General features: G+C 44.1%; 1 protein-coding gene across 3 annotated transcripts in view; it reads left to right on the forward strand.

Moving 5' to 3' along the window:
• foxp4 (forkhead box P4) overlaps nucleotides 1-18,140 on the forward strand; it is an 86,748-nt gene extending 68,608 nt beyond the window's left edge. For all 3 annotated transcript variants that reach the window (XM_085159125.1, XM_085159124.1, XM_085159126.1), the window contains exons 7-18: nucleotides 1,570-1,771; nucleotides 2,232-2,330; nucleotides 3,703-3,801; nucleotides 7,237-7,324; nucleotides 8,464-8,547; nucleotides 10,623-10,848; nucleotides 11,147-11,223; nucleotides 11,308-11,409; nucleotides 14,447-14,568; nucleotides 15,189-15,255; nucleotides 16,301-16,473; nucleotides 17,069-18,140. In XM_085159125.1, the coding sequence (XP_085015251.1) occupies nucleotides 1,570-1,771; nucleotides 2,232-2,330; nucleotides 3,703-3,801; nucleotides 7,237-7,324; nucleotides 8,464-8,547; nucleotides 10,623-10,848; nucleotides 11,147-11,223; nucleotides 11,308-11,409; nucleotides 14,447-14,568; nucleotides 15,189-15,255; nucleotides 16,301-16,473; nucleotides 17,069-17,219 (1,490 nt within the window). In that variant the 3' untranslated portion in view covers nucleotides 17,220-18,140. The remainder of the gene's footprint in view (nucleotides 1-1,569; nucleotides 1,772-2,231; nucleotides 2,331-3,702; nucleotides 3,802-7,236; nucleotides 7,325-8,463; nucleotides 8,548-10,622; nucleotides 10,849-11,146; nucleotides 11,224-11,307; nucleotides 11,410-14,446; nucleotides 14,569-15,188; nucleotides 15,256-16,300; nucleotides 16,474-17,068) is intronic.
• The last annotated feature ends 610 nt before the right edge of the window (nucleotides 18,141-18,750 follow it).

The raw sequence follows: 18,750 nt of genomic DNA on the forward strand, positions 1-18,750 counted from the left end.
TCTCCTTCTGTATCAGACTGGAATTTCCCTGCAGTGTGAAAGAGCTGGTCCATTGTGACGGCTCAGCCAGGCGTGAGCCAGAAGCATTCCTCTGACCAGCCATGCCACGCAAACACACAAACACTCGAGCATAAACACTCGACACACAAATGCACACACTATTGCCCCGCCTCAAAGGGCTGTTGTGTTCATTGTGTAGGTGGTGGCATTAGGGGTCCTGCTTTGGTTTCAGTTTATTTCTCTGACCGCAGTAGGATGGAGGTGCTGCGTAGACCTCTCGTAACTGCCTTATGACAAAGCCTAATAAGTTCATGCCAAAAAGGAAAAGAAGAAGAAGAAAGAGCACTAAATAAATTTTAACTGTAATAAGACAGACCAAACAGTGTGCAAGGAACCGTTTCAGCAGCTTTTGAAACTTTCAGACAAATCAGTTACTTATTTTGAATTCGCCCAATTTAATTTTAGAACTCCCCAGCATGTGTTTGTCCACGGTTATTAATGTGAAAGAAAAATGAATCCTCATGACCAAATATGGGCATGCACGTTTGGCAGAAACTTTTAGCAAGAGCACTCTGATCTCCTCAAATATTTTGCATCTTTAAGCTCTAGCTGGAGGAACTTACAACAGCAGTTTTCACCTCATTTCATGTTTGTTTTTTTAACCTTCCTTTTTTTCCTTGTCGCTCATCAATAAACTACAGACTTTTGCCAAGAAATCGCCTACATTTTCCTCTCAAATTCCGATTTTGTGACTGGATTGTGCTGTGAGCCGCTTTCTATAGCGGTCTTCACCTACCTCACACTTTCGCTCTGTGAGCACGTCCATGCTTTTTGTGTGGAGCTGTCCCGATAATACATATATGTGCGTACCCATACAAAGACATCGACGCACACGGCACCTCATTCTTCCAGAGTGAGAACTTTTGTTTTGGCGGGACCGCAGAAGAATGCAGACAAAGCAGACATAATATTTGGATTGCTGCAAAGTCTCCGTATGAGTTTGTGTCGATGTGTGTGTGTGTATCCGCATGTGTGCATGCTACAAGATCCACTGGAGTGGGCTGTGGCGTTTTAGGCGTCTCTCTCGCTGTGAAATTGGAGCAGAAATAACAAAGCTATGACTCGAAAACTCAAAGTGTGCACCCACCCATTTCACACAAATAGTGGTGGCAACGGGAGCAGTGGAGCTGCTGGACAGTAGCAGTTGAAACAAAGTTTAGCTACTTAATTAAGAATACTGGCTTTCTGGGGGGACAATAAAAAGGTCCGTTTTTAAGATGTTCTGTTTTCCACTCTAAACCGCTCTTAAACACAGGGACAGTTAAAGTAGCACGTGTGTGTTTTATGTCTGCTATCATTTAAGATTAGTTTCAGCTATCGCTGCTTCTCTGTGTGTGTCTGCACGTCGGTACAATTATCTGGTTTATAGTTAACCGTATTTCTTCTTCCATTTATTAGAATCAGCTTACCTTAAATATCCTATCATCACATTTGTGCATGAACATTTGAAGTTGATGGACAGGTTAAGTGGGACCAGTTGCTAAGTTAAATCTGTGTCCTTGCTTGCAGCGATGTGTCCGTCAGACCTACAGCAACTGTGGAAGGATGTGTCAGGGGTGCCGAGCAGCGAGGAGGCCCTGAAACAGGCCGAGGGCCTCGACTTGAGCACCAACAGCTCCAATTCTACCTCAGCCTTCCCCAAAGCTGCCAGTGCTCACCTTCCACTGCACAGCCTGCCCAATGGACAGAGCCACACCCCAAAGAGAGACAGGTACAGTGATGTGGAAACAAGTATGACTTCCTGATATCACAGTCTGTTCTCTGTGTGACTCTCTTCTGGTCTCTCTTATTTAGTCGTTCTCACTGTGTCATTTTTTTTCTTAAATTTGAACCTTGTTTTGGACACACAGAAAAAAACAGGTACAAAACATGCGCATTCAGCATATCACACATCAGTGTGGCGTAAACTTCGCTCAGCTCATTTGATAGGAGGTGTGTCAGCCACATGTCAGAATGGCACGGACACAAAGTTAGGAAAGAAGACAAGACAATAGTGGATTCGGGAGAGGGGTAGTAGCAGGAAGTAGATAAATTCTACTCAAGTAGATAAAGTCGAGCGTGATCATTTCCAGGGATGCATGTGCTGGGGGGATGCACTAACACACACTGTGTACGGGCTGTGTTGTCCCATGGCTGTGTTGGCTGCTCATGGGCTTGTCTCCGTCTTTAAGAGCCAGACTGTTTGAGTGGATATCCTCCTTCACCAAGGCAGACAGCGGAGATGACCATGTCCCTCTTTACTCCAAAGGCAGCCAACCCCCCAGCAGCCAGTGAGTAGCACATGCATGTACACACACGTACACACACAGTCACAAGTGGGCAAGTCTAAGACAAGAAGATACACTAGAGGTGGGTGGTTTGAAGTGTCCTTCAGCACTGATTTACTGCTTGTACCAGCATTGTTGATCCTGACTCCTGACCTCATTTCAGAGGGGGGTCAGGGTGGCTGGACAAGTGTTAATTAAGAGAGGTTCTATTAGTTAATCAAATATATCACACATGGTCATGCTGAAGCTACAGTGTGCTGGCAGTACTCCGACAGAGTTGGCTTAGAAGATCACAAAGGGGTTAGCATTAGCCTGCTAAGCTAATGCATGGCTGATGTGGAGGAGAATGCGGTTGCCAGCAGTTTGTCATGTCTGCTGTCTGAGCTGCTTCTGAGTTGACTCAACCACAGCCAACACACATACACACAACATACACTCCAACCTCAGCCTGCACATATGATCAGGAAGAGGTGAAAAGCAAAGAGAGGGAGAGAGACATGTTTCCATCTGCGAGACAAATGGTTTTTGTTAGACAACCTTATGATGTTGATTTGGGAGAATCCCCATTCCAGTCCACGCACACACATATGTACACACTCGCACACACGTGCACACGCACACGCACACACTCATACAAACACGCACATACACAGTCATGTAAATATATGTGGAGACAGCAGTCGCCGGCAGAGGTCCAAGTCTGAACCACATCTGCTACTGGACCTGCCACACACACATGCACGGATAGAGTTATTTTACCCTGGGTCCAAACCAAACCTGGCCTAGTCTTTCATCATCAGACACACATATAAATACACACACTGTCATAAATATGAAGAGATACGCACTCAAAAAACACACACATAAGCTCACCACAAAAGAACAACCAGCACATGACGGCAACCGCCACCAATCAGTCATGGCTGGTTGGTCCCGTGCCGGCTCTGTGTCAGCTCCTGAAACATTAGAACATACACCAAAACCAACACACACATGCAAAGCACACGCCAGGAACAGAAAGACAGGTCATGGACTCCAGAATGTGAGGTTGCTGGACCAATTCCCCTGTTTGCCTGGCTTCTGTGACTGACCCCACTCTGTTCTATTCCTCCTGTCTCTGCACTTGGCTTCATGAACTGTACTAATGACTGCTAACCAAACTCAGATGGCTGTATTGATGCTGCTGCTGCTATTGCTGCTACACGGTTTTTGTTTTCTTTGTTTTTACCTGTGTATGTCTGTGAAAGTGTGACATGTTAATGCTTTTCTTCTTAATATTCTAAGCACTTACTTTGACTTTATCTACTGTTTCATGTGGATAACAAATATATAATGTCACTGGTGTCTCTGTTTGTGTGTGTCTTTCTCTCCACAGTCATGAGGAGCACACTGGCTCCCATCCCCTCTATGGCCATGGAGAGTGTAAGTGGCCTGGCTGTGAAGCACTGTGTGAGGACATGGGACAGTTCATCAAGTAAGTCACCAGCCAGTGAAAAAATAAGCACTCAGAAAAATCAATAAAGATATTTGCACTACACTGGGGGTTTCAAACAGAAGGCCTGGGGGCCAGAATTGGCTCAGCAAAGACTCAAATTGGGCTCAATGAATGACTTTAGAACAAGTGAAGGAGGGCAGGAAATTTGGAATTTTAACTGTGTCTTCATAAGTTTTAAAGATTTTCTTACTTATTAGGATCTCCCCATGGCCAGTCATACTACACCAAAGCAATACGTAACTGACAAAAGATAAATGACAGAAAACTACTAAAGAAATATATGGGGCGGGGGGTGGGGGTGTCCACTGAGAGTACAATAGAAAAATATAAAATTTCTTTCCAAGACACACTTTTAAAAGTATTAATTTTTTTATTAAGGTATCCTCAGGATTAAATGTTTACTTTAACTTCTTTACACTGACAGAAAGTGGAGTCTGGCCAATTTAAGATCAAATTGTGCTTAGTGGCCCACAGCGTAAAATCGGACAACCCTACACTACATTTGATTGACATATCTGTTAATCTGAGCTGTACTATGATTGCCACTTACATCACATGCCTAGTATATATTTAATAGTGCAAGTAGAAGAAAAGTCAAAATGGAAAAGGTTCTGTTTTGACCCGACTTCTGTTATTGTCCATTTTCCATTTCCATCCCCTTTACAGCTGTTAAAGAGTTTGTTATAGGGACATGCATATATTTCCCTTGGAGAGGTCATAATAGTAATATTTCTAGATGTGTTCAAATTCTCTGTTAAAAAGAAATCACACAGTTAGAGATAATCAAAGTCTGTTCAGTAATTAGTTTGCATTATTTACAGTTTCAAATGGCAATGAAACTGTAAAACTGTAAACATTAAATATTTCTGCAATACTCGACCAATGTTCAGGTTTGATTCAAACATTAAAACTTCCTTCCTTCTTTTTTTTTTTTTACCACCAGTACAAAACAACCCTTTTTAAAAATTTAAGCCAATAAAACTCACAATGTCGGATTTAGATTACCTGTATGAACTAAAGGTGAGGCAAAACAAAGAAAAACTAATAATGTACATGTCAATCGTACACATCACCTCACTTCTGCGTTTCCTGGCTAATTCATTTGTTGCAATATGTTACATCACATTAGCTCCCAGGCACATGCATGCATACGTGTACAAACACACGTTGGTACACAGATTCACTTCGTCTTCCTTGAAGAACAGAATCCTCCATCTCCATAATTCCATGTTTGCACATGCATTTTTATGCATCACATTGTTGCTTGAGTAGAGGCAGACAACTGGTCTAGCTATGTAGAATTATCACTGATGTGCTTTAAAAATATTGGTCTGTAAGCCATTCTTTAATTTGGTAGGCTTTTATGATTTTTGGTCTCTGTGAGAGCAAGAAACCCCTCTCTCACTTCTTTTCGCTCTGCGTCCTTCTACTTAACTTTCACTCCTCCCTCTGTTATTTACCAGTTTGGATACACTGTGCGATGCTGATGCAGTATTCGGCCTTGACATTCTCCTACCACCTCCTGTCACACGTAGCACCGTGGACTTCCCCATGGCACCGTGGCTGATAATGAAGGCTTCACAAGCCTCTAATGAAGCCTTAAACAAACTCACACTCATTATCTATGTGGAACTCTTAGCTATTTGGACAGTGGAGATATTAATAAGCCTGGGTGATGAAATACGTATCCGTACACACACACGCACACACACACACCATCACAGAACTGTGAATAGTGATTGTGATGGCATCGGACAGTCAGATCAAAGCTAGCAGGCAGGCTGGGAAAGTTTGGAGAGGAAAGCTGTTGTTTGGTGTCTCATTTCACGTAGCCCCAGGGCAGATGGAAGGAGAGTGAAAGAGTGTGTTTGTGTGTGTATGTAAGAGAGAGAGCGAGAGAGAGAGGAAGATGAAAAAATAGAGGCAGCGACACACAGTGCCATCAGTCTAACCGTGCGCTCCCTTCCAGCGAGCCTTAGTCATCGCCCCAGGAGGGAAAAGGGTAGAGCAAAAGAACAGAGGAAGGAGACACTTCACTATTTCAAGTCTTTCTTCTCTCCTCTTGTCTCTGCCCACCTTCCCTCCCTCCCTCCTCCTCCCTGTCCTCTGGTATAATACTCTGGCTGTGGCTGGTGGAGCTGGGTGTAATGTGGGTTAAAGCCTTGTCTGCCTGCACTCAGAGGAGTAAACAGAGCCTCATTGTCGGGACACATCGAGAAAAAAAAAAACCCCGCTACTGTTTATGGCCCAGCTATAGAGAGAGGGGAGGGTTTGGGGGGCAGATTTAGTTGGAATGAGTGTGAATCATAGGCATTTGGGGAGTTGCGGGGGAAGAGGAGTTTGAAGGGGAGAGTCGACAAAAGTATAAGTGACGGAGAGGGAGAGAGAGAGAGCGAGTGAGAGGGGTGAGATCATGTTTTTGTTATTATTATCGTGCACTTGTGTTGAGCCATCTATCTGCCTAGATTAGCCCCGCCATGACATCATTGTTTTTCTTTCATTTCTAGTCTTCGCCTGATGTTGCCCAACTTTCTACTTTCTGCTAGACTCGCACACGCACAATGCCGTACGTGCCGTGCAAACGCGCATTTCCGCACTTTTCCGCATTTTTCCGCACCTTTCCGCACTTTCACAACAAGCAAGTGACTTTATGAACATTAAAAGTTAACACAGCAGGACATCTAATGAGTCAGCCTGGCTTAACTACCCTCACACAATGACATATATATGACCGCGCAATCTCATGCACAGACAGCAGCAACCTGGGAATAACCTTGGCGATGACAGTGCAGAGAGAGAGAGAGAGAAAGGGAAGGTGGAAGGGAGACAGGGAGGGGTGATCTGGGAAAGATCAGAAGGTCCCAGGTCCTCCCACATTTGAGGAAACAAATAGCGCCACCATTCCGACACACATACACACACACACCACACAGATGCACACCAGTGTTAATATGTGGAGAGGAGTTTAACAGAAAGTCTTAAGATAAGGCTTTGTGCAATAACACATGAGCTCATATCCAGGTGGTTGTCTTGGATCATGGTTCACTAAGCACCAATGAAGTATACACACACACACACACCCACACACACACACACACACACACACAAAATACAGCTGCCGCGTCCTTCAGTAGACAAAATAAACTTCCAAGATTGTGATTTATTTTTCTAGCACTGAAGCAGCTTAGATCTCAGTTTAAATAAATGTAAAAGAGCCGAGTTTTGTTACTTCATCATCCAGGACCTGCGAGCTGATTCAACAATAATCCTATTGACTTAAAAATCTTAATTGAGTGGGGACTAGCAGCTCTTTGATCTTGGCGCTTTTAAAAAAAATTTTTTTTATTTGCAAGCAGATATCAAATCACTTCCCAGAAAATGAGTAAATTACTGATACTCTCTCATCCCCTCTAGGCACTTGAACAATGAGCATGCCCTAGATGACCGCAGCACTGCTCAGTGCCGAGTCCAGATGCAGGTGGTTCAGCAGCTGGAGATACAGGTGAGCAAGAACACCTCATTTTCATTTGCTCACAAACAAAGTCATGAAGACTGTTTCAGCCTGTCAATGGCCTCAACTCGTCTGAGGCAGGGCAGAGTTTATGGAGAGCAGTGGAGCTTGTAATTTAAAAGGAGCAGTCAGCAGGGAAGCTGCCATTGCTGCTCCAATTATAAAGCTTCTCTGGTCACCAGCAAGAGTGAGGCTGAGAGGAGGGGAGGAAGGGAGGGAAGAGAAAAGAAAAAGGAAAAGAAAAGAGAGAGTGAGACAGAAGCTAGAGAGTGGAGGGCCAGGCTGCAAGGAGTCTCTTGTTCTCAGAGTGGTTCATGCACGCAAACCCTCTTGAAACATCTGAATGGTCCGGCAGAAGCAAAATAACGAGAAGTGAAATGCTGTTCCTAAACGGCGCCGAATGTGAGAAAGTTCCAAACAAAGTTCAAATACAAAGACGAGTCTTTTGGCGCGCATCGGGACATTCGGTTTACTGAACACAGCAGCCATGTCCCTGTGTGTGTTTGTGTGTGTCCGGTGGGGGGGGGTCCAGAATTAGGGTTAGCTTTTGTGTTTGGCAGTAGTGGTAAACAGCGTTTAGCTCAGCCCCTGAAGCCACCACCAGGGAACACAAAGTGACAGAGAGGCAGCTGGTGTCACATCACATCAGGACAGCCGTCTCTCTCTCCTTCGACATGTCACTTCATCGGCATCCCACCGCTCTGCCCCTCGCGTGCGCGAACACGCACACGGCGCACACACATGCTTGAAGCGTGTTTTAAATTTCTCGTATTTGCACTCGGACACACATCGCCGCATTCGCCTTGGCGTGGATCCGTTTTTTTGTTTTTCTAGAGGCGACACTTGTGTACGCTGCTACTCCAGCACAAACACACACACACAGGATTCAGCTCAGACTGTAACATCACCCTTTAAACAGCGGTTATCAAAGTCAAATGAGGACAGTTGTGTCTGCAGACTCGTGTGAGCGTCCGAGAGGGTGCCTGGTGCTGAGGTGGCTCACGCTCATGTTCTTCGTGGTGCTTGACCGGTTTTGTAATTGTAGGATGTGCCAATACCACACTATAAATGAAAGGGTTGTGAAATTAAATGTATATCAAAGTAATCCTGTCCACGCTCGTGTCTTTCAGCTGGCGAAAGAGAGCGAGCGACTCCAGGCCATGATGACCCACCTGCATATGCGCCCCTCAGAGCCAAAGCCTTTTAACCAACCTGTGAGTACACACCCAAAGTCCAGTCACGTGACATGTGACCCCAAACCTAATGCTCTTCCTTCTTATTCACCCACAATCTTCTTTTAATAGCTCACTTTCTTTATTTCTACCCTTCTGGGTACAGTAACCTTCCTCTGTTACTGTTCAGTTTGGTATCGACGCCCCCTATTGACCAATGAGAGTTAGTGTGTTTTTCATGAATCATAAAGGCCTACTTTTTAGTTTTCCTTATACTTTGCTACACATTTCCACACTTTTTTCATCACTCCATGCTTTCCTCACTCTCCTTTTCTCTGTCTTTAACTTGCAATGATACAGTGCATCAAATTTCCCAGAAGAGTAGGCTTTCACAATGTTTTAATTCCACATGCAAAGTTAGAGATTGCAACAAATCCCCACATTCAAACTGTGTCAGAGTTTCCTTTCATTTTTCTAAACAAATCCTGCATTTGAGAATTAAGATTTCCCAGCCTGTCTATGAGCGAGAGCAGTTAAAACAGCCTCTCACAATATTGTCAGTGTGTGCCAACAACATAGGATAGATATTTGACATGGCGCGTGCGTCTGTGTGTGTCCACACTGGTTGGCGAGGTTGTTATTAGGTATCTAATGAATATTTCATTATTCAGATTGACGAGGAGTCTTATTAAAATATGAAGATGTTGAAATTAATTGTCAATTAGAGGTAGAGTGTCTTAATTTGAGGATATAAATGGGTGCAGCCGAGTGGCAATGTGTGTGCGCGTGTGCTCGCGCGTACTTGTGCGCCTGCCTGGATGATGTGTTGATCGCAGGGGGATCAGCTGCCATTTTCATCTAATGGGAAATCAGGAAGAGGCGTGTTCTGTCACCACTGGAGAAGAGCCTCAGGGTCAGGGATTGGAGAAGGAGGGGCAGAGGAGGAGCATCAGGAATGGAAACAAAGCTTGGCCTCAATTAACAGTGTTCGACTGTTGCCGTGGTGATGGGGCAGGGTTGCAGCTTTAATGAAGTACCTGTTAAACAGCCCCGCCCTCTCCAGTCAGCTTAAATGGTACAGAGAGGGAGCAGAGTAAAGAGGAGGCGATTCAACACATTTTGCATACATCTAGACAACACACACACGCACACACACTTAGTGGTTTTAATTAGTCCTAAACTAGCAGCCTTACAACAGCTCTCCCAGAGAGACTGGATGTAGTGGTTCTGTGTGTGTGCGTGCGTGCGTGCGTGCGTGTGTGTGTGTGTGCGTGGGTGTGTGTGTGTGCGCGTGTGCGTTCAAGTGTGTATCTGTGCAAGGCTCTGCCTAATTGGGCCGAATTGGTCCGTGAAGACTTCGCCACCGCAAAGCGCATGTGTGTGTTCCCTTCTTAAAAACATGCTGTCGTGTGGTTTTGTTTTTGTAAGCTCAGGGTTAATTGCAGCCAGTGCAGTGTATGTATAAGTATATGTGTGTGTTCAAGCGCTCAAGTGTGTATGAGTGTGTGTGGTTCTGCACAAATGATAGGACCACATTTTCACAGGGAGTGTTGAAGGCCTTTCTTTTCTTGTGAGTTAACATTAGTAGTGGTCCCTGAATAAAGCAGCCTATTATGATAGGTTAAATAATGTCAAATTAATGGTTGGTATAATTTTCAGTCATCAGGAAGGAAGTGGGCCTGCTGGTGTGTGTGTTTGCATTTCTGTCCTCTATGTACAGCATAGCAGGGGAACTTAATAATAGCATTCCGCTTCGGAGCTGAAACATTAGGAATTTTCTGGGTGAAATGCCTGGGGTGAGGCGTCTTTTCACCTCCTCCTTGCCATGATTTTAAAGAAAGAAAGATAATATTTCTTTGTAAACAGCTGCAGACCTTGACAGATGACAAAGGGTTAAGGTAAACATGAGGTCCGCCTTAATTAAATAGAAAACCTATTTGACGTTCCAGAACTAAAAAAGTTCAACACACTAAGTACATAAACAATAAAGTTAGACAATGAAGTTTCATAAGCCCAACCTAAATAACAGTCTTCATGGAAAGGACCACGAAAAGGATCTTTTTCTCTTTTTTTGTGCTTTGAAACAATTTGCCCATTCTGTGTGTATCATTTTCTAGCTGAACCTGGCTTCCAGCGGCTCTCTCTTAAAGCGGGACAGCGAGGCCTACCCAGAGGGTCTTCCCCACCCCCCCACCTCGGCTGCCACCCCCATCACCCCACTGCGCCAGGGGCCTTCAGTCATCAGCTCCTCCAGCCTGCACACACACTCCCACTCACACACGCACGGTGTTGGGCCCATACGCAGGCGCAACTCCGACAAGTACTGCACCCCGATCGCCTCAGGTAGACTGAAATATCCATCTTCACCATTGCCTGATGCTCACAGTACTTTACTGAGAATACCATTACTTATTAGTGATGCACCTCAGGTCTTTCTGGAGTCCAGAAAGACCTGAGGTGTTGACTGCTGCTTTACATTTATATATTTTTGCATTTTATGTTGCCAAAGCCAAAAAAGAGGGCATTTCCTAGTATCTCAGTGATTTCTTGTACCTAAAAAATATTATAGTGTTAGTTTTATTAGTTCAGAAACTCTGCATAAGCTTACATGAGCTCATTTGAAATGTCTTCTGTCTTTCAGAGCTCGCCCAGAACTGTGAGTTCTACAAGAATGCTGATGTCAGGCCTCCCTTTACCTACGCCTCCCTTATACGTCATGTGAGTCTCTCTAATGATTCTTATCAGCATCTCTCCATCTGTGTCCTCCTCTAACCTTTTTGTTCCATTTCTCCATTCTTTTAGGCCATTTTGGAGTCCCCAGACAGACAGTTGACTCTCAACGAGATTTACAATTGGTTTACACGAAAGTTTGCCTATTTCAGGAGAAACACAGCCACGTGGAAGGTAAAGGCACACCGCATGCGCCTTTGCACTGCTTCACACTTTCCCATTTGTATGGCTTTTGAATCCCCTCCGTAGTGCAGTTGTACCAAAACCAGAGATTAGTATAACAGTGAATCTAAAATAAACTAGAGCAGAAGTAAAACGAGCCAATTAGCAAACTAGTTTAGAGCTGTTTAGATGATAGAGCAAAACAAGCTCGGCCATATCTACCAAAAGTCTGGAATTCAGCATAATATTTTGGCTAAAACAACAACTGGGCTGGGTTTAAAGCTGATTATTGCACACATAAATTTGGTCTGTGCTCTCTGCTGAAGCCCCTAACCCAAGAAGATGCAAACTTATTAGATGTATTTGAAACACTGAAAAAAATGACTGTACTTTGCAGACAACTGTGTCAGTTTAAAGGCCTAACCTGAACACTTATGTAGTGATACGAGTACAATAACAGTCACGGTCTGAACACCCCTGCTTACGCAGATTCTTAGGCTGACTTTGCTCAGCACCCACCAATATGACTGATTTGACAGTTATTGGCTGTTTCTGTCCTTTATGAGACACTTTTCCTCTGCTCTCTTTCTTTCACGCTTTCCATTCCTCTTTCTTTATCTCTCCTTCTTAGGACTAAACAATTTTCTCACCTGCAACGCGGCACATGGAGTGTCGACCCCACTTAGTCAGGCAAAGACACTTCTAGCCGTTATGCAGCCTCATTACAGAGAAACACATACAGCGCTAACACACACTGCTCATGATCGCACACTATATTGCCCATTTCTCCCTCTTCATCCTTCTCTCTAATACACACACACAGACACATCTGGCCTGATCTCACCATTGTAGGTGACCCATTTTTACTGAAACCTCACACTAATTTGGGTGTCAGAAAGAGGGAATGTGAGGGAAGGAGCGAAGGAGTGAGAAGGGGACGACCACGGGCTTCTTCTAATAGCCCAAACCAAGGAGGGAAGGATGAGATGAAGACAGAGGGAGAGTTGTGCAGATGGTTAACATGGGCTAGCCAGGAATATCTTTACCTCCTCATCTGACTTTTATGAATTTTAACTATTAATGTCTGGCGTCTGCTTCCTGTGCCGCTGGCCTAGAAGACCTTTAAATATAGCTCGGCATGGCCTTATGTATTTATATAGCAGCCCAGTGAGTCAAATGGGGCCGTAGAGATATATGTCCTTTAATAAGCCGTTATATTTCATGAGCAGAGCAGCGGTGTCAGGGAGTGGAAGTCATTGATCAGAGAAAGAGAGGGGCAGAAAATGAAGAAGAGATGGGAGAGAGAAAGAAAAAGATGATTGAGAGAAGAGAGGAAATGAGTGCTAAGTGTTATTTCAAGGTGCTGCAAGATGGGCTGGGGTCTGTTTGTTTTTTTTAATGTAAATTCTCATAGTAATAATTTTTTTTTTTGTAGGTGATTTTCTTTAATCATTAAAAGAGAATTTAAAAAATGAAATTTATGTTGAAGAAATGCAATCAGGGCCAAATTAGAGGCTGTACTGGCACTTGCTTGTTCTTTCACTACATCTACTTATATGTAGCATCACATGCAGGTAGCCTGGCCCTGAATGCATCAAGTCAGAAACATCAAAGTGTTCAAATATTAGCAATATAATAGCAATAGGACTCGGATTAACATCTGTGAACCTTAAATGCTTATTTTCTTTCATTTGTGGTGTACACAATTGGATCTTTCTTCCAAAATTTCAACTCCCCCAACCCCCCCCCCCCCCACACACACACACACACACACACACACACGCACACACTTCTCCCAGCCGAAGGGAGTGGAGATGAGTGGCACATGTGCTGTGACCCACTGTAAATGACTGCTAATGTTTTAACTGGGAGAATTAGGCTTTCATCACGGAGACGAATGCAAATCGCACTGCAATAGCACTGGCGTCTGGAGTGTGTCTGTGTGCTTGTGTGTGTGTTTGCGCTGTCAGGGTGGCGGGCAGAGATTGGGGTCAGACTCATTTACAAAACTTAGCATCACGGCTCGGGGGTTGAGGGGATGCGGGGGAGAGAAAGGGTTCCTCCACTGATTATGGCTTGTGTAATTACGTGTCTGTGTGTTTGTATGTGTGTGAGTGTGCGCGCGCATATGTGTATCTGCGTGTGTAATTACGGCAAGGAGTGATGCATGCCTGGCCTGTCCCTCCCTCTCGGCTTAGAACAGCGTGTCAGAGAGAATATGCAGGATTTAATTATAGACGAATTAAAATTGGTAATGAAATTGGGCATGAACAAACTACAAATAGCAGATGAAAAGGGAGGCCTGTCCCTGGGGGGTTGAGACGAAGATAGCGGTGTGCCCGCCTGCTTGGCTGTCTGAGAGCTTGTGGATGTGTGTGTTTCTGTGAGAGTGTGTGTGCTGATGATGACTGATTAGAAGCATTCTGTGATAAAATAACAGTACTAGAGAACCGCTGCCTTGTGTTAGCGCTGCACAGGGAGCTACATTGAGGTGCAAAGCGATGGCTGAAGAAGTTGCGGCTGCCATCCTTAAAGTCACATTACTTATTAACTTGTGATGGAAAGCTCGTATTCTTGTCTCCAACTGGGTGACAGACTTAGTGTAAGGGTAGAAAAGTGTGGTTACGCTTTTCACTTCCTCTTACAACTTTTGCATTACACTTTAGGTAAAACCGAAGACCATGGATGAAATCTTATGAAATTAACAGCAGTCATCAGGAAACATTAGTACTACTAAACCAGTAGTAGTACTTATTAAATTCATCACTTTGCGGGATAAGTTGAGAAAGTGTTTTACAGTTATTTCAATAAGCCTGTGCATTAATGCAAAATGAGGTTCTTCATCCCTTTTGGAACATTTATGAGGCAAGAAAGGAGGCAGACTAATTTTAATGCTAAATTAAAAAAAATGAATAATCTTTTCTGCAAAGAGAGTCCAAGGAAACCTGAAATCTCAGCGTCAAGTTAAATATTAAACAATGAAAATGCAATAGCAGCTGATTGATCCTCGGTGACTCTTTTTGCCTCTTTTCACTCTTCGTCTCCTCAGAATGCCGTGCGCCACAACCTGAGTCTGCACAAGTGTTTTGTTCGTGTTGAGAATGTGAAGGGGGCCGTGTGGACTGTGGATGAAGTTGAATACCAAAAGAGGAGACCACCAAAGATGACCGGGTAAGCACCACACACATACACAGAGTCAAGTGAACACGCTGTCACATGCGCACGCACGTTTGCTTTCTTGATACACGGTTGAGGCTGATGTGAGTGTGAGCTTATCGGTGCTGGCACTATGATTGCTTAAATGGACCCACTATTATTACCGAGAGGCCAACTCGGGAATCAAGTAAAAACAAAGTAGGGGCTGCCGGCCATTAATGTACATACTGTGTGTGCGTGTGTGCGTTTTTCCCTGTTTGTCGACTCCATTAGTAAGCAGCTGTGTGAGATGCAAGACAGGAAAAAACCTTGTTAGCGCATGTAAACAGATGTTCTTTCCAACCACCAGAGAATCCAGGGATAATTATGCACACACACCTGCACACCAGATATCAGAGACTTTCATGTGAATGTTTTTAGCATCTGTTTACATTCTGTGGATATTTCAGTAACAAACATATTTGTGGAATCTGTTGCAACGCTTTGGGTGATGTGACATCTTTCTCACATGTGTGTGCAATCTGTGATCCTCAACCTCCTTTTTCTCCTTGTTTGTGCTTGTGTGTGTGTGTGTGTGTGTGTGTGTGTGTGTGTGTGTGTGTGTGTGTGTGTGTGTGTGTGCGCTTTATTTGTAGAAGTCCCACTCTGGTGAAAAACATGATTTCAGGACTCGGCTTTGGATCCCTAAATGCCAGCTACCAGGTAAGGCTCCTTCCCCCTACCACCCCACTTCTCTCAATCTCTTTTTCTGTCTCCACCTTTCACTCTCTCTTTCACACACACACACACACACACACACACACACCTAGCAGCCAGTCATAATCAAGGACACTAATATCAATTCCCTCTTATAATTAGCCAATTCCCTAACGACGTTCACACCACCTCCCCTCTTCTTCCTCCCACATTAACACACAGTCTCACCTCCCACCTCGCTTTTTCACACAAGCGCCACCTTCATCACCACGTATGCGCCACAAGTATGCAAACTCACACTGGACCCACCTCTTCTCCTTGTTTTAGTGCAGATGTACAAATCAAAAATGCACACACACACACACATATGCGCATGTGCAGTTTTGGAGACCGAGATGATTTATAGCAGCAAGTAGTTGTCAATTAAGGTTACTGCATAAAATTATCGCCTGCCCTAGAAAACTCACCTCTGAGCCACTGAGAATTCCTTTTGTCTTTTTTCCCCCCTCTGGTGAGGGGGGAAGGTGGGGTAAGTATACCAAGCAGGGCCCCAACCTGTGTCTTCAAACATCTGGATTTAGAATAGCGGTCGAGGCAGCTCTCTTTAGTTCTATTCTCTCTCCTGCAGATGCGGAAGCTGTGCGGTGTGTGTTTAGATTGAGGTTGTAGCTCAGTCTCTCTTAACAACACTGCTGAGACTTTTGTGTCAACACACACACGCACTTATGACAGGGACTTAAATGTAAAAGCACAGACCTTGATATGGAAAGCACTGTATGTAAGTGCCCCCTAGTGGTTTGTCGTGTTCACTGGCACTCTGTATAGAAGAGCTTTAAGAGGTACAGAAAGGAAAATCTTCCTTATCATCCAATTACATATTTTAGGCAAACCTCCATGTCAGCTCGGTTTATAAAAACACTCTAATATCATTAAAGATTAAATATATGAATAGAGATGTTTCTATTTGTCACATTTCTTCTCTCCACATATTTTTTCTCCAAACATGATAACTTGTATATTTAAAGTGACCGCACGGCTCGCTTGTTTCCAGGCGGCTCTGGCAGAAAGCAGTCTGTCCCTGCTGAACAGCCCACCCCTGGTGACCCCTCAGTCTGCGCCCAGCCTCAACATGCTGCATGTGGGCCACGATGATGTCAGCTCCACTGTGGAGCAGGTCAACAGCAATGGCAGTTGCAGCCCCACGCTCAGCCCTCAACAGTACAGGTATGTGGTGCATAAAGGCGCACGTGTAAACTCCCACATGCAGAACATACAGGTGCAGTCAGGAAAAACAGGATGCCCATAATATTATGTCCATATGCTAAGCGTATCGACACAGATATATTTTTGGTTTAGTGTAGGAGAGCTTTATGTAGATGCCTAAATTTTAAAATTATACAAGTGGCAATATTAAAGGGAACCTTGTCCCCTGGGTTTAAGTAAAAAGTAGACTTTAAGTAAATGAACAGGTGTCACTGGAGAGTTTAAGTTCTATTATAACCTAAGCAAATTTCCCAAGGCCTCAATCACAGAAGTAACTAATCTACTGGTTACATTTTACAGGATACATCAGCCAGCAGACCCAAGCTTGGAAAAAACAAAATATACCATTTCCGGGTGCTAATGTGTGCAAGTTGTTGTATCAGGAATATTGCAGCTCATTAAATAAAATTGTATAAATGCAACCAGAAGCTATCATAAACCATGGCAAGACTTGTGGCATATTTAAAGATTAGTTTTTCTTCTTTTCAGCATTTCAAAAACTTAAAAAGTCTGAAAGACAGCATCTGATGATTTGTTCTTCCGCTCTCTCTTCCAGCCACCCAGTGCATGTGAAGGAAGAGCCCACTGAAGTGGTGGAAGAGGACAGCCGGTCAGTATCGCTCCTGGCTGGTGTCACACACAGCCTGCCATTGCCAAGCGATGAGCGTGACCTGGAGGAGGATCTTCCCACAGAGGAGCTGGAGTAGGACAGATCTCAGACAAGCCGGAGGGACGGGACTTTTTGAGACCAATCCCGAGCCCTTCTCGCCTGTGTGAAGAGGAAAAAAATTACCAACAGTACACTTATGAGAAAACAGATAAGAGAGAAAAATAAGAGAATGTTCTTTTGTTTTTAAGAAAATTCAAGCAACTAAGGACAACATTGAGTAACTTCAAAAAAACAAAAAAAAACAACAGGGTTAGATGACCTTCGTTACTTTCAGACACAAAATAAGACTGTGGAGCACTGCTTTACCTCCATGTGTTGCTTTCTCAACACTTGGCTCAGAGGTATGACACCACTTAATGCATACACACTCACACAAACACGCACACACACTCATTCACTTGTCACACCATGTCTTGTCATTCTCCCTGGAAAAATTGCCCTCTATGTAGAGAACCTCTAGAGGAGTGGACATAGACACAAACACGCGCACGCACACACACTCTCTCCTCCTCGGCCTACCACCCTGCATACACCCTCCTCTCTGTTGTCTCGGGCTGCCTGGCTAGCCATTTTATCTCTACGTCAGTTGAGAGGACACCTAGATGTGTGTGTTAGAAAGAACACACACATACACACACACACACGCAGAGGATCATGTGTATATAGATGGGAGCGGTCATCAGGGGCTGTGCAGTATACCTCTCCTTCTTCGCCCTAGTCCAGTCACTTGCTTTTTCCATTTCCTTTGATCCGATTAGACTAAAACTGTTGGGCTTCTCGTTGAGGAGGAAGGAAGAATACTTACAAAGATTACCTCCAACAGTACTCTAACACTTCTGCAGAGCAGGCACCCGCGTCCACATCTGCGTGTGACCGGCCCTGGTCCCTGCCCAAACTTCTGCCAGCAGCAAGACACTTAGTGAGGGACTTCTTTAAAACTCTTTGATTCTATGTGGGGGGGGAAAAAAAGAACACACATCCCTGCCCCTCCTGCATCCTCTCCCATTCCACATCCCCACCCCCAGAAGACTGCAGGAATAGGACCATTTGGTGCTGTTCTTCTTCTCTCTTCCATCTGCAGATGGAGTGATGAGCACGGAACACGTTTGAGAAAGAGAAGAAAAAAGAGGGGAATCTGTAAGAAACGATGGAGAAAGTGTCTACCGGAATATTGTGACTAAAAAAAAATGAAACTGTTCATGATTATGGAATATAACAAGAAAAAAAATGTGTCGTAGCTTTTGTCATTTCCTTTTTTTTTAAATTTGTTGTTGTTATCATTGTTTATTTTTGAGGATCAATATTTCCAAGGTGGCGTTCTGTTTTGACGTACCTTTTCTATGGATGCTGTTTATGTTTTTTGTATTGTAAGTTGTTTAGTTTACTCTGGTTGTTCACACCATTCCAAATGAGTATTGGCAAAAAACAAAAAACACAAAAAAAAGCTCAGTATTGTCCCAATTTACCTGATCCTTTAATCCCGCCCCTTTCCCTTTCTGTCCCCAGCGTAGCAGGCAAGAAATTGGAAGATAGCACTTAAAGTTGCCGTTGTCCAGACAGATTATTTA

The sequence above is a fragment of the Neolamprologus multifasciatus genome, chromosome 5, assembly GCF_963576455.1.
Source record: "Neolamprologus multifasciatus chromosome 5, fNeoMul1.2, whole genome shotgun sequence".
In the NCBI taxonomy this organism is placed as follows: domain Eukaryota; kingdom Metazoa; phylum Chordata; class Actinopteri; order Cichliformes; family Cichlidae; genus Neolamprologus; species Neolamprologus multifasciatus.